Source organism: Lichenostomus cassidix, chromosome Z (assembly GCF_008360975.1).
Source record: "Lichenostomus cassidix isolate B80296 chromosome Z, HeHo_3.0, whole genome shotgun sequence".
Lineage (NCBI taxonomy): Eukaryota > Metazoa > Chordata > Aves > Passeriformes > Meliphagidae > Lichenostomus > Lichenostomus cassidix.
Genome location: NC_139511.1, coordinates 50097115 through 50113395, shown reverse-complemented (window position 1 = coordinate 50113395; position 16281 = coordinate 50097115). Strand labels below are relative to the sequence as shown.

At 39.9% G+C, this 16281-nt stretch overlaps 1 protein-coding gene across 1 annotated transcript; it reads right to left on the bottom strand.

Annotated features, from left to right (window-relative positions):
• Positions 1-8570: 8570 nt before the first annotated feature.
• On the bottom strand, positions 8571-16281 carry BTF3 (basic transcription factor 3). The gene is made up of 6 exons (XM_085041989.1): positions 16124-16281; positions 15720-15788; positions 12357-12470; positions 11952-12153; positions 9372-9428; positions 8571-8930 (listed from the first exon to the last, which is right to left on the bottom strand). Exons 2-6 carry the CDS (start codon positions 15786-15788, stop codon positions 8884-8886), a joined length of 489 nt encoding a protein of 162 aa, XP_084898115.1. The 5' UTR covers positions 16124-16281; the 3' UTR covers positions 8571-8883.

Sequence of the window (16281 nt, the reverse complement as noted above, 5' to 3'; positions counted from 1 at the left end):
CTGTTACTAGTTCCACTCTGTTGCCTTCTTTGTTCATCTGTCTTGTACTTTGAATTCCCCACTTGTATTTCTGAGACAGTTACAGAAAGCAGCAACCTCATGCCAGACCTTCCCAGGGTAGAGCATAATCTCTCTTTGGCCCTCCTGTGGGCTTTTCCTTGGTATTAAAAAAAAAAAAGTCTGTATCCTACACTTCCTTATGCCACACAGAGAGCAGGTGCCCACAGCGGGGAGCCAACTGATGAAAGATGGGGCCTCTGCTCTCCACCTTTTCCATGATCCAAGCGAGATGATCACAGCTCCCCACTGTGGCACTAGAGGCAAATTCTGTCCCAGGGCCATGATGGAAGTGCCCCATGCGCTTTTTTTTTTTCCCCCCCAAGAGAATACAGCAGTTGGTAACCCAGTGGTATTCCTGCAGTAAGAAATAATGCTCCACAACTCCACAATGAAAATCAGCCACTGAATCTTACTTCTACTCAACTGAGAAACAACATGAGACAAACTTTTACTTACAGCATGTACCACTTTTGAATTTCCAGACCAACTTCACTGTGCCTTGGTCCTACAATCTACCTTTATGCAATCTTGAATCTCGCTTCTTTAAACCCTGATGATGATGCTTAGCTCACAGCCTGAAGAAATAGCCATAAACTAATGCCAGAACAATTACTCATTTTCCACAACTGTTTTATAACACTACGTGCAACAACAAATGTCAGAAGTAGAGCAACCATGAAAGTTTATCCTAATTTTAGGTGACCTGTTTTGGCTAAGCAGTTCACATTCACAGCTCTAGCCTACCCCTAGCATCAACCAGATGTAACTCTATACTCTCATGAAACTGGAAGGAATAAGGGATAGGAAAAAAATAAAAGAACAACTGTATTTACTGAGATGATAGCCTCAAATATGTTCTGCATTTTTAACTAGTAAGCTGATGTCAGGGACATTCCAGCAGTTTTTCCTGAACACTGTGGACCAGACTTTTTTCCTTTATAACAACAGTATAAATCACTGGAGTGCAGACACTACCCATCACTAGAATGATCATCATTAGTATTGTTATAGCAGTTCCGCTTGCATGCACCTCCTGCTGTGCAGCACATAATGCTTTCAGGAAGTACACTGCTCCATCTGGCAATGAATGTATAACTGGGTGAATTAGGAATCCAGTCACTTGGAACTTTAAAGATCAAGATATTGTATGGGGTTAGTCCTAGGAATTACGTCTGAATAGATCTTTCAGTTGAGGGTTATTTGTCACCAAATTAGGCTAGCAACTCTCCAGGCATACAGGACTGTAAAGCATGTCAGTCAGTCTTCAGCAGATGAGCAGTGATGAGGCCAACCATGTACGCAGAAATCAGCAGGGAAGATTGCAGAGCCCAACAGAAAGGCAGATGTAAACTGGACACAGCAACAAGGTGGATTACAGCTGTGGGACTGCACTGTACAGCTCATCCTTTTCCTGCAAGAACAAACCTAAGTAATCCCTAAATAATCCTCTGAAAAAAAAATCCTGACCTGCATTGTGGGAGATATTGTTTTGATTCATTATGTAAATCAACTGTACATGCTTTTTTTTAGCACTGAAATCAAAGCATAGCAAATACAGCCACATCACATGCTTTTCACAGCCTACAAATTTTTCTAGCACATCAGCGTTTCTATTCCATAAATAGAAACTAGAGCTTACAGAACAGCATCACGTTCACACCAGTTCTAGTATGTATCACTGCCAAGCATTTTAGGAGGACGTATCATACCATCCAATGGCTGGACTCAACCTTAGTGCATTATTGTCAGCTAAAGGACACTGAATAATATGCAGTCTGGGGGCAAATTTGGTATGCCAGAACTTACTCAGGCTTCTAGTACCATGGAAAAATAGGCAAGCTTTAGCTAAACCACATAGGTCCCTCCACCCCACTTTTGTAACCCCTAGGCTACACCTAGACTGTCTTAAATGTTACAGCCTAAGGGATTTAACACACAGTTGTTTGTGAAAATACATCATAAAAGTAGCTCGCTCATCCACTCTGCAACCATGGTATAATGTCTATCCCAAATACAGGGTAAGATCACAGGCATAACAACACTGCCATTGCCTCCAAAAAGGCTTTTGTTTATAAGCATTATGTTTATAAGCATTATGATTTGTTTATAAGCATTATGATTTTTCACATAAAACATGGTTTCAAGAAGGTCCACAGCATCCCAGAAAAATATATTGGTTTATCTTTGAAGCCTTACATCCCCACTGGAATTTAATTTCATTTACATCCTACATACATAGTTTGTCTGTCAAATATGCTGTATATCCTGATGCAACCAGCGTTATCAAGGTGGGACATAATCAGGAGTAAAAATACCAATGGGTTTTGAAATAAATAATCACCTAAATTTCAAGGTACAATTTATCAAAATAGGACAATGCTAAAATATGAGGAACAAATATAATGAGAGTAAAGGGTCTGCTGTACAAATGCAAGGGCTGACACACTAAAGCAGAATGACAATCCATCTAGAATACAGTTCCTGACAGAGGTCAGCCTCGACACCAGTGTATATGTGCACAAGGTCACATCTAAGCAAGTCTGAATTTTGTATGCTGGTGGAAGATGATGACTCAGTGAATCCTGAGACCTGTAAGCTACTCTAGCTTCTAAACAGTAAAAACAACACACATACACACACCACCCCACAAAAAAATCTTAAAGAACATCACCCCCGGGCAGTAATTACTGGAGCATGAAATGCTGCAGATGTACATGGGGATTGTTTATCCAAATGCTGCCCCCAACATATGCTAAAGGCAAACCCCAGCTGCATGAGCTGGCTGTGCTGGTTCCACACTGTTTAGGAACTTCCCTAAAATAGAAAGAACTGTACTGTCTACTGATTCCTAACACTAACTGGTGCAACACAGCCAGGAGGGAAATAAATGAATTATCAAATTAACTCCTCCCTGCTGCTTTGGATACCAACTGTCCCTGGGACAAAAACTTGTAATGGACACCTCAAATCAATAAGCCTGCCACTCTGCTGACACAATGGTTCATTTTTTTTCACTTCATCTCATTTTTATTTTAGGTTTGAATCCTACAAACACTCATGTTCACAGTACCTTAACAGGATCAGGAGCCTTGAGCCAGTAGCTGTCTCTCACCATATGTTTACATAAGTCTTATGCCTGGCAGGAGCAGACGAATGCCCCTACTGTAACACAACAAAATGAGTTGACCTGTACAGGTGAAGCTAAACAATGTCAGAAATCAACACAAATGCAGACATCTTAAAGATGTAGTTCTTCATTATAAGTATTGTAAAAATAGTTCCTAACCACTCAAGTCTGCTCACTGTGCATCTTAGCTACGTTACCCACCTACGTGGCTCCAATGAGGCATTATCTTTAATAACTTTTGATTCCTCCTGGTCCTGCAGAGGCAGCAATACTGAAGAGACAAGGAATGTATTAATCACCACATACATTTTAACACCATTCTACTGTACTGTGACTACCAGTCACATTATGCAATACCACAGATGTCATGTCAAACACCAATGTCACACAGCTGACATAGATTTTGGCACCCCCAACCATCTTATTATCTTTCTTCCTACAGTTACAAGAGGGCAAGAAGCCCTCCCACATCTCAGTTGGATTCTTAAAGGTGGTAGTAGTCTTGCTTACATACAGTTCCTAGAAATCCATCACAAAACTGCAGCTCAGAAGAAGCTAGGGATCTGACTGTCAAGTTCTACTCAGTTACATCTGCATTTGCCTGATGCAGGTACAGGAAATAACAGGAAAGAAGAGCAGGGCAAGTCACAGACCCTGGAGCTGTGGTCTAAACCCACAGCTCCTTCTGTTTCAGTATATACTTTCAACAACTTCAAACCTCGCCTTATTGCATCATTTTTAACTCAGTGAAAACATGCAGGGGCAAACACTTGCCGTAAGTTATTGGTGGATACTTGATCAGGTGTACAAGGCTGAAATTTTTGAGACTCCAGCACAAGCTTGATAGACATTATTAACTCAGTTACAACTTATACTTAACTCCAGGTGCATGCTAAAAATTTGGAGTAGGATACAACCCACAACTACATTTTTCCAGAAACAAAAAAACACTGTTCAACTGTTCGACAGAATTGCAGAATAAGGATTTCAAGTGCAGCAGATACTTCCACATTTATCTGCCCATATTCTACAGTGCACATCAAATCCCTGTGTGAGATGTGCTGCAAATCTTGGTTGTCACATATCGAAACCAAAAGCTTTTGCTTGATCAAACTGACCTTCAACCAATCTAAATAGCAATAAAATATCCTAAAATTCTGCCTTCCACCCACGTAAAAAATTATAGACACACACTATAATCACCGGTGCCTATACCATTACAACACTAATTGTTCAACAGTTGTTCTGATTTGTTTGGATTCACGAGCAAAATGTTGGGCTGTAACTCATCTGTTAAAGTATTACTAATCCCTGCACTACACAAACATTGTTAGAATGTTGGGGTTTTTTTGCTACCAGGATACCTTCAGTGCAATGTAAAGGCAATCTAAGTTACACCTGTTAAATCTCTTACAAAAGGAGATTATAACAAGACAGTACAGTAGCAGTATTACATAAACTATCTTCCTTCCAGTCAGTAACATTATTTTATAATGATAATCCATGCATGAAAGCAGAATGTTAACAGAGCAGTTAAAATTTTCATGATGAGACTGTAGGTACCATGTTACCAAGAAACCACAGCTTAAAGTCAATTAGAATATACAGAAATAGTTATATTCCTGATTCTCAGAGCTTCCTATGCATCCACTCTTCATCCATTGTTAAAGTTACTGAGTTCAACTCACAAACTAATCATGGTTCTCCCTCATACTACACAGTTCACCTAAGCTAAGTAAGCTTGGCTCTGCTGCACTGTCAGCTCCTTTTTTTGTAAAATAAGTCTTCCTCTCAGAGTGTCATCTCTGTTACTGGTCAGGATCTTTAAACTATCATATCCAGTAGAAAGTATTTTCAGCAACTCTCACAGATTGCTAGATGTGGCTGAAATGACAGAAAAGGAACGAGGAATAGCTTAGAAAAGTTAGAAGCCACATTGCATGTATTAGTTAAGTAAAAGACATGTTGAGTTCTTATTAAAATTTTAAAATACCTAGCTTAGAAATCTCTCCTCTTTACATATACCACCATCTTGCCAGTCAGTTAAGGCTGTAACCTAGTCATCACCAACATGGACTTCCCTATAACTCTGTTGAATATTAAGTCTCCAGTCTCTTAACTTGTTCAAATCTATTCTCACATTTAAAGGAGAGAATAGTTTGTTATTCCAACTGTACCATTACATGACATTTAGGTTGTCAGCAGATACAGTGATGCCTGATGGGTTTGTTGTATTTTTTTATTTTACTTTTATACTCTCTTTATATCCTTTATATATAACCTTTTACCCTTCCCCGTTCCTGTACTTTTACTCCCTGTATCTTAACCCTACATTCTATCACCCTAGTACCCCTTGCCCTGCTCAGAATCCTTTGGGAAGACAAAACATCCCCACAATCTCAAAAGCATGACACACAACCTTGAACAGAGCCCCCATCACTGAGACATGTTTTTTGTAAACTAAGTAGCCATCTTTTGGGGGGGGGGGCAATTTTAATAAGGGGGCAGTTACTTCATTTGCTAAACTTCTTATTGGAGACTTTTAGATAGGTATTCTAATCTAGGCTGTCTATAAATTGTATACGGGAGATACCGTCGGGGGCTTTTGGCTTTTTGGCTTTTGGGGCTTTTTGGCTGGCCTTTGGGCTTGCTTGTTCGTCAGTGCGCATGTGGGATCCTATTAAACCAAGGTAAAACCCCTATCCCATATTGTGTGTCTGCATCTAAATTTTTCCTAGCAATTTAAGGCATCAACAGCAGACAGCTTAGGAAAAGTGTCTATATGGTGTTTCACCCACAAAACACAGTATCCACACAAAATTTCAGAGAGGTGGCAACTACAATGAATTTCCCCCACACTCTAGGCAAATCAGTATAATAAGATACATAAGCATTAATTTGGCATTTGAAGTATCAAGCTGTGAACATTTTAAACCAAATGTTCTTCATCATATATGTTAAATGTGTACTACAATTTATGTGAAAATCTCACTGGTTACTTGTCCTTAGAGACACAACCACAGACTCACAAAACTTTAATAATGACAAATATGTAATAATGCAAGGTGGCTTCTAGAGCTTCAAAACCATCCCTTAGAACCATCGTTAGAAGCTTTTCATACGTACACCACTAGCTTAATAAAACACACAGCTTCACCATCTCCCAGAAGTGCTGTTTGGTTTTTTATTTCAGAATATATTAATTTTAACACTGCAAATCCGTTAAAGCATAAGATAAACAATTATGAAAATATTTCTAAAAATCTGTTTCAAACATTATGAAAAAATCTCACTAGAACCCACCACTGCATTGAGTCAAGTCTTTTCAGAGCTTAATGTAACTGAACCTGAACATTCCCTTAGCTTTTTAAAAATAAAAAGCTCAGTAGAAACACAGATATGTTTTCATTTCTCCATTTTCCAAAATATTTGGAATGGAGATACAGAGCCACTTTCCTTGAGTAAAACTACACATACAAATCCGTAATGGCATAATTACAGTATGGTTACACAGAAGTTTAATGTAATGAAAAAAAAAACGTAACTATTCTGTTTCTAGCAGTTAATGACAGATTAGGAAAACCATAACCAAACTCCTTACCAAGAGAAAATAATCAGAGTGTTGAGTCCAGGATTGAATATTTAAGTTAATCATGAAGACTACTATAACCTTACAAGACAGGTACTTCCATTTAGATTTTGCTATAGTCAAGAACACATTTTGTTCGTACCTTTACCTTCAGTCCTAGTCTGGAGATCTAGATTATGCCAGTATTTCCTGACTGGGAGTGTACTGGGAGCATACCTTGCACACACACCTCCACAGGCATGTCACATGGCTGTTTATCTCTAGATTAGCCTTACTTTGCACTTCAAAGACACTGCTTTAGTAAGGTTCTCACTTTTTAAGAACCAAGCCAGGAATGAAGTTAAGTCCTAAGAGAGAAACCAGTAGAAAGTATTTCATAAACAAGGGCTACAATGGCTTAAAGAAAGTATTTATAAGGACTAGCATATCTGAATCATGGAACAGATAACACATTGGTAAAAACCCAGCAAGTCATTTACTGATTGAACAGGTCACAGGACGTCTGGCAAACTGCTTTGCAGAATTTGGTTTTTACCTTATGCAAAGCAATTACATTCACCATCCTCATTTCAAAACTTAAATTCACAAAGGCCTAATTTTTCTACCTTATATCTATGGTTCAATAAATGCACTTTTTCAGCTAATTCAATGCTACAAGTGTAGTTTACTGATAAAATACTTGTAAACCAAGACAAGTGTTCTGAAATTGTTACTCTAAGTTTCTGCACCTGACTTCAGCCATGTCATCAGTCTTACCTCACACCACAGTTTTAGGGCTTGAACAAGTTCCTCTGCTGTTTCCCAACAGCAATGAGTTACACCATGACAAACATGCTTAGCAAGTCAGACAGAGACCCACCTTTTCCCAGGCAGATGGAGAGCTTTTCTATGGCTACAGTGAAGTCTTACTCTGAATTTTATCCTCCACAAGTCATGGTGAATCTATACTTCCTGGAGTATGTGCTCTAGAAACAACCTTAGAAGGCCAGTAGCTGAGTACTCTTCCATCCTAGCTTACCTTCTGTTTTGCAGGTGTTCTATCTATCATTAACATCAATGACTCACAAACATGAAATTTAGCTCTCACCCCCCAAAACTCTACCTATATAAAAGTCAGGATGGAATTTGAAAAGCTTGTGCCCTAAAATGTTAACTTTTTCTCTCAAACACAACAAAAAACCCAAAAAGCAATAAAAATTACATATCCCTGAAACATTCAAATCATTACTTGATAGATCTGAAGCTGGTAAATACCGACTTAATAATTAAGAGCCACTACCTGTTCTATTAAGACTTTTCCCCCTTTCTATACTTCATTCCTCCACATAACTGATGGTTTCATGTATGTAAAATTAAAATGTGGAAGTATTGTTTAACCCATTAACAGTTATGCCCAGCAAATACCTATTAGAACACTCGTTGAAGATAAATATGTAACACTCACATATAGCTCCCCAAGGCCATGAAGAACAGGAACAAGCAGTTGGTAAGTTCTTCCTGAACTTGCATGTTTTATACTAAGCCATCCACAACTGCTGCTAAAATATAATTCTATTTCTTAAATTCAGGAGGTTACAAAGTGACTTATACCTTACCTACCTCTAACGTGCAAACACCAGAAATTGACCAATTAAGTCCAAAATGTTTCATTATGCAGAGAACTTTTTTTTCAGGAGCCAGCCTTTAACACAGCAAAAGGAAGATGCTCTGCAGAAAAGCAAAACCTTTTGAGATTGTTTAATATTCAGGGCCACTTTTTTCCCTGCTTTTCTGAGAAAAAGTCACACCACACACTTTCTTTTATATTTTTATTGTATGCCAAAATTCATTAAAGATGAGTGTTTGCTTGTATACAAGTTACTCAAAAATGTGTCTAGGCAGAAATTTGTTAGCAATCTGACTTATTTAAAAGCATAGGTTTGTTCAATCAGGCCACAAAAATAATATTGTGTACAAGCAGTAACTAAAGAGCTGCAGATTCAAGGAGTTTCCAAATATCACAGATCTTGAGATCTCATCAGGAAAAAAAAAATCAAGGCAGTCACAATATAAAATAGCAGCTCCATGTAGCTTTTTCAAGTTTTAATTTTATTCAGGAGATGACAGTTCAGTTTGCCTCATTCTTCGAAGCTTCATCGAAGTTTTCAACAAGATCTAGGAAGAGAAGATTGCTGGAATTAAAGTTTGACCCACTTCCCCTTTGCCAAACATTTTAGGTTTGAAATTTTTTCCAAAGTTCTACTTCATATAAAGTTTTTACATGATAAAAACTTTCAGCTTGTAGAACACAGACCAAATAGTATTTATGAACTTCAAGGCTCATTCTCCTTGCTCAACCAGGGAAATTTTGGACGGTTCATTACAAAGCACTATTCTAAAAGCATTAACTTCACTATAACCACAACTGGGGAAAGTCATTCTGACAAGGTAGCTTCTTATGGAATATTAAGTAATGATCTTAGTCATAGCTATTACTTCAACACAGAATCAAAATGCTAGCTCAAACTGCTACGTCTCTCATGGTATCTGAAATTAATGAAATAATCTGCCCATAGAAATTCACTTCATTTTCCTCCACAGCATGCTTGCTCTTACCTGGAACTTCATCATCATCATCTTCACCAGTAGCAAGTGGTGCTTTTCCATCCACAGCTGCAAGAGCAAGTCATTCAAAAGCTTAATTCATGCTCACCACAGTGATGTTGATTTATTCTTTAGCTTTGTGTTTTTGAAAACATTATCACAGATTCTGAGCTAAGCTGCAATGCTTTTTCCAGTTCTGTGAATAAAAATCTTCATCTAATGTAGGAATTTCACATTTCATTTTTTACTGATAATGCTCAAACAGCGTAGCGGTGAAATTAGAAGACACATGCTAAACAGCTTACTAGTCAGTATCTTGTATCTAGATACACTAAGTGCCCTGCATGATAATAATTTTCAAATACAAAGGCAGAGACTGATTTTACCAGTTTTTCCTACGAGTAGGTTTGTTTGTGGACTACCACACGGCTCTTAAATCTACATATTTACACCATCAAGTTTTAAGGAATGGAAAGGATCTCATTATCCTACACATCCAAAGAAAACTGAAATGTATCCACCTACACTGAGGTGTAATTGTAAAGTTGCAAGAAGACACACAACTAGAACAAGTACTTAAAAGATATTACTATTCCCTGGCAAAGTCAGAGAAATATAGAACTGGATGCACAACTTTACTCCTCAGGTGGCTGAGGTGACCTAGCGTTCTGGTCCACTTGTTTGCTGACTCAGTAATTTCTTTAACCATTTCCATTGTATTTGACAGAGGAAGTGAGACTTAACCATCACCACTGTAGCAGACCAGTGAGCACCTGCTGAACTGGGCAGCAGTATTAATGCTAAGTATAGATACCTCAGGTGTCTGGGTGCCTGTGCCACTACTCTACAACTATTCTTAGCTTACTATCAAGGGTAAGGTGTCTCCCACACTCTACTATCTCAGTTTTACTCTAATTAATCCTCAGTTTTCAAGAAAAGCATGAGGAAAATGATGGGTTCTTACTCGACCTGTACATTAATTTCTAGAGAGCCAGAACTAAAGAATGAATAAACTTTATTCTGAAAGGGCTTGGGACAAGGACATCACTAACCTTCATTTGTTTTTTTAAGCAGCAGAAGGTTGTTAAAGCTTAAGTGCATCTTAATGTTAAAAACAACATTTTAAAAGCAAACTGTGTTATTTCCTCCTGAATTACCTGCATTCTCTCTCATCCCCAAGACCAGTCTAGACTTTACTTTAGCACCTGCAACCATCATAGGTCCTTCACTCGTTGACATTAGGCTTCCAAATCTAGCTGACAATACTGAATAGAAAGTTTTGTGCAACTAGTCTGGCATCCACTCTTAGTGGAAAGAAACAGCCATTTACCAGATCATAAAAGCAATCACTTCAAACAAGCTTCCCTCTTTCTAAAACGACACAATTTAGCTTATAAAATAACCACACTGTTAAGAGAAGAGAGAACTTCGGTGATCATTCTAAATCCTTCAAGTACCTTTTTCTTTCACGCCCTACTATTATCACAAGGAAGTCACGCAGGTGACATTAGGAAGAAAGGATTTGAGAACCGTGATAAAGAACCCCACATCCTGAAGACTACTTCTAGCAGAATTTTTTTCAGTGGGAAGTTGACAGGAGGGAACTATCATCACCTTTTTGAATATAAATAGAGGCTGCTTTGTGGGCAACAAAGCAGAGAAATTTAAAAAAAAAAAAAATCATCAATCAAGTTACAACTACCAAAAACTGGACCCAATGCTATTGTTCCATTTTTTCCATGTTTAGGCTGTTCTGTATCTTGAAAGGAACAAGCTTAAGGTATTTCAGAAAATAAGAAGACTGTACACACAGGACACACAACGAACATTCCCAGTGCCAGAAAGTCTTTCACTCCCAATTCTCATCATGTATCAGCAGCATCTTTTTCAAACACTACATCCTTAAGTCCCTCCTCAACTTTTCCCAGTTTTAGAAGAAACAAACGTTCATGGTTTTTTACTATTTTAAAGATGGAATACAAAGTTGGTGTATCTAGCTTAATGCTCATGTCAGTCCTGCTCTCTACACTGTTCTACACATACTGAAGTTATACTGTACTTCCCTATAAATACCCTGTAATTCCTTCCTAGTTATCAAAAAGACCACATGATAAATACCTTCACCACACTTGTGAGGGAGAAAAGCAATTGCAAGATATCTTTTAAGTCCCTTTCCTTATTACTTATGTTTCCATTATGTTTCCACTCAAAGTCAAAAGATATATATTCCAAGATTATCTTTCTCTAAAACATAACTCTTAAGAAGTAATTCATCTACCTAGCCTTAATGAACAAGGTATGTCAAAATATGGCAGCCTCATCCAGAAGGAAACTACCTGAAAATCACATCTAGCTACAGTTTTCCAGTGCTAGCCGAGCTACAAGAGATGCTAACTCGTGACTTTGCCTTACTGAGTCATACTTGCCATTGGCTTTGAGCTATAAATAAAACTGATTTTAAAGAGTTTAATTTCTTTATAAGCATTTTGTAACATGCTTACAGACAACAAGAGTGTACAGAATGTTACTGCTGCTACACAAATAAGCCTCATGTCAGCTGCTAGCATGAAACACATTCAAGTTTCAACTTACATTGCTTGGGTAGGGCTTCTGCCAATCTCCTGAGGCTGGTCAGACTGTCAGCTCCGAGCTGGTTTAGGATGCTAGGCAGCATTTCTGTCAGCTGCTTTGTCTCAGCATGGCCGGTGATAGTGAAAGTGTTAGCAGCCAGAGAAGCCTGAACTTTTGGGTTATTGAAGTGAATGACTGTTCCTTGATTAGTAAACATGTTTACCTGCAAGAAAAAAAAAAAATCCAGTATTTTAAGCAGTTCAGCAGGATTTTTCAACTTAACAGGAAACTGAAGTTCCTAAAGCTCCACGAAGACCCACTAAAAATTTACAGACAAGTTTAAGACATATGTTACTGACCAGAAAATTTATTTTAGTACTTTTTCTATTTATATATAGAAATAATTTTTTCCTTTGAAGCAATTACCTCTTCAATTCCAGAAATATTGTTGACTCCCAGTTTCTTCAATGAAAACTGAAGTTTTTTATCATCTGCTGTAGCTGTTCTGTGAACAACCTTCTTCTTTCTGCGGGCAGTACCCTTTGCAAAAAAAAAAAAAACAAACAAACCAAAACCCACAAGTTAAAACGAATGTAGTTCTCACAGACTCTGATTCTCAGAGATGTATAACTACTTTACAACATCTACATATCAACTTTACATACAGAGTTCTGCTCCTGTGTTTCAGTGCATGCAACCCTGATGCCCAACTGCAGTGCACCAGTCTTTCTCTTGTACTAAGGCAAGATTTGCACGTGTCTGAGATAGTCTAAGATTTTACGAATAAATGTATCAGAGAATATTTATTCCACAAATTTCACTGTTTACTGCAGCAAAAGAGAAACTGCAAATCTAACCTTATTAACCAAAGTTATCACAGACACAAAACTGAAAAATGAACAGTTTTAAGCATTTCCAAAGGTTATTAGCTTTTCCTTAGATCATCTTTCTTAAATTATAGCCTAGTTTTGGTAATAGTGAGAGGCCATAAAGCTATGAACACATCATTAACAAATGAATATGAGAAAACTCGAAATACTACATTTTCATTCTAAATAGCCATCTCTCATTTGATGGACTTGCATATTTGAAGAACACTTATTTTTCCAAAGTATTTTATAAATACATTTTAAAAAATATTTCTACAGGGTTGGTTCTGGACCAACCCTGTTTAGAAAACAAGCAAGCAAAGATTAAGTTCCCCTACACACCCAGAGCTCTAGATTTCTCCAGGGAAGGAAATGTCCCACATTAGAAGATACCTATTTCCATGAAAAAGCACAAAATGTCACTCTGTACTTCCTTGCACAATCATAAGGGCTCAGGAAAGTATTACATAAAATGTCTGTAAGTGAAACTAAGCTCCTTTTTGATGTAATGTAACTACTAATGTAAGTCCTCCTATTCCAGCTGCTCATGTGCCACATGCTAGTAATAAGAGAATGTGTTGCTGCCTCGCCATATAAATAGCTGCAATTCCCTTTCAGTTTACTGTCAGAAGTTACAAAGTTGGTTGCACATTAACAACTCTAACATAGTTCTGTTGCCAACAATGAGGAACATTAATGACAAATTCACATGAAACTAACACTTGGAAGACTACTGCTCAAAGGTTTAGGTTTTTGTCTAGAAAGTTTGATATTCATTCCCTGCTAATGCACACACAGTGGTTTGGAAGCAACTAAAAATAATACAAATGCTTCATTTTAGTGCCTTGTTTCCCCAAGAATTGAACTAGATAAGGTATATGCTAAGTCCCTCTGGACAAAGAGCTCTCAGTAAATTTCAGAACATGATGTCTTGACTCAAGGGATATGTGGGAATATGCACCTCCTCCACACCCATCTCAACTTACATGGCAACAATGCCATGAAGAATCCCAGGAATAATTTCTCATTATATATTAAAAAAAAAATTTAAAGGCAAGTTCAAGCATTCCAAGTATTTCACAGGTCAATTTTAAAACTAAATTGCCCTTCCCAGCTTTGCTTAATATCTCTAAAAGCCCTATATTGACCAGCAAACTGCAAGAGCTGTAACGTGAATGCATGCTCTTACATGACAAATATTAAGAGCCTCTATAGTCAATAAACACACACTGGTTAACATGCACACCATCAGCAATATAATACAAGGGTTCTCTAATTAACCAGTAACACATACAAAGAACATGCAAAAATCACCAAGGCAGTTAATTACTACATAAACCCTGATTTAAAGCTGCCTAAATCTTCAGCTACTGGCCAAAAATGAAAAAAACCAAAAAAACATTGACAGAGGAATTAAAGCTCCTGGAAACTGTCAGCAACATTTCTATTGAATAAGTTGTATTCTAGAACATTGTGTACACTCCCTCAGGTACAAAAGATTACTGACAAATTCCTGAATTAAGACTGACACTGTAATTAAAATGTTTACTGCCACGTGACTGTATTAAACATACTTTCCTCAAATTATAAGTAAACACACAGCTACGTATACTCAGATGTAACAAAATAAAAAGCTGCTCTGATTATATTAGTCTACAGTTACAGAAGTATGACTAGTACAGAATTTCCAACTTTGTGCAGAGAGATAAAAAACTGCCTTGAACACCCTATAAATTTCTGAAAAGTCTGTAATATAAGCCTCTACAATCTGTTATGGAAACTATACCCAAGCTCACTTGATGTAAGGTCTACTCACTTCAAATCCCCCACATTTCCTAAATTGTATCCTAAAGCCTATACAATTATCATGGAATGCCTGGAAAGGGACTACAAAGATCACCTAGTTCCAACCCTCCTGACACAGGGCAAGGATACCTTTAACTAGACCAGGCTGCTCAGTCCCATCCAACCCAGCTCTGAAATGCCCAGGGATGGGGCATCCACAGCTTCTCTGGGCAACCTGTTCCAGTGCCTGACCAGCCTCACAGTAAAGAATTTTATCCTAATATCCAGTCTAGACCTACTTTCAAGTTAAACCCATTCCCCCTTGTCCTGTCACTACATGTGCTTGTAAACAGTCTTGAAACATCTCTCCTACACAAAGATCCTATGCATCTTTGCAGGCTCCTTCAGATACTGCAGGGCCACAATTAGGTTACCCCAAAGCTTCCTCTTTTGCAAGCTGAATCGTCCCAGTTCTCTCTGAGTTTTCTGACAGGCAAAAAGCTCAATCCCTCTGGTCAAGTCACTGTCCCTTCTCTGGACTCACTCCAGCAGGTCCATGTCCTTCCTGTGCTAGGACCCCAGAGCTGGACACAGCACTGCAGGTGGGGTCTCAGCAGAGCAGAGCAGAGGGGAAGAATTCCTTCCCTGGTCCTGCTGCCCACACTGCTTTGGATGCAGCCCAGGACAGGCTTAGCTTTCTGAGCTGTGAGTGCACACGGCTGGGTCATATCCAGGCTCTCACCCACCAGCACCCCCAGGTCCTTGGCCGGGCAGCTCTCGATCTGTTAATGCCCAGCCTGGACTGATACCAGGGACTACCCTGACCCAGGTGCAGCACCTTGCACTTGACCTCGTTGATAACGAAACTCTCATTCGCTCTAATATAAAATACTAAGTCTGCTAAAACATAACATACACAAAGACAAATGGCTGGAGATTCATCTACTACATATTGCACCTATAGAACTGACTCCCGAGAGCCCTGGAGCAGCACAGCTTCCCTTGAGGACGGTCCGGAGAACCTGAGAGTACGTACGGCTGCTCCCCACACCCCTCTGGAGGACCCCTTTTGCCAGGCCCGGTATGCTTCCAGGGACACGCTATCCCGACGGTAGCCCGGGCAGGCGGCTCCTACCTTGCCACCGATGCGCACTTGGGCCTGCAGCTTGGCCAGCTTCTCCTGGTTCATGATGGTCTCCTTCATCTGCAGAAACAATAAGAGAGCCCGGAGCACGCGGGTGTGGGAACACAGGTGGGGGAAAGTGGGCACAGGGGGCTCTGCAAACCCCGCCTCAGCACACGCCCACACGGGTCCCCCGCAGCAGGCGGGCCCCCCACCCCGCCACAGGGCCGGGAACGCGCTCACACCGGGGCCGCCCAGCCCAGCCCAGCCCAGCCCAGCCCAGCCCAGCCCAGCCGAGCTCCCTTCAGGCCCAGCCCGTAACCGCCGACCCTTCCTCCAACCACCACCGCCGCCACCCACCGCCCCCGGCTGCGTCACGCTCCCCTCCTGGCCGCCCCCCGCCGTCCCCGCGGTACCTCGGCGGGCGGAGGGGCGCCGGAGCGGGGCTGGAGGCAGCGGGCAGGGCGCGGGGCCGCGATCCACACGCGGGCGCAGCGAGATGGCGGCCGGAAGGAAGAACCTGCGCGCAGGGCCGCGCGTGCGCCGCGCCGGGCCCAGCAGGGGGCGCCCCTCC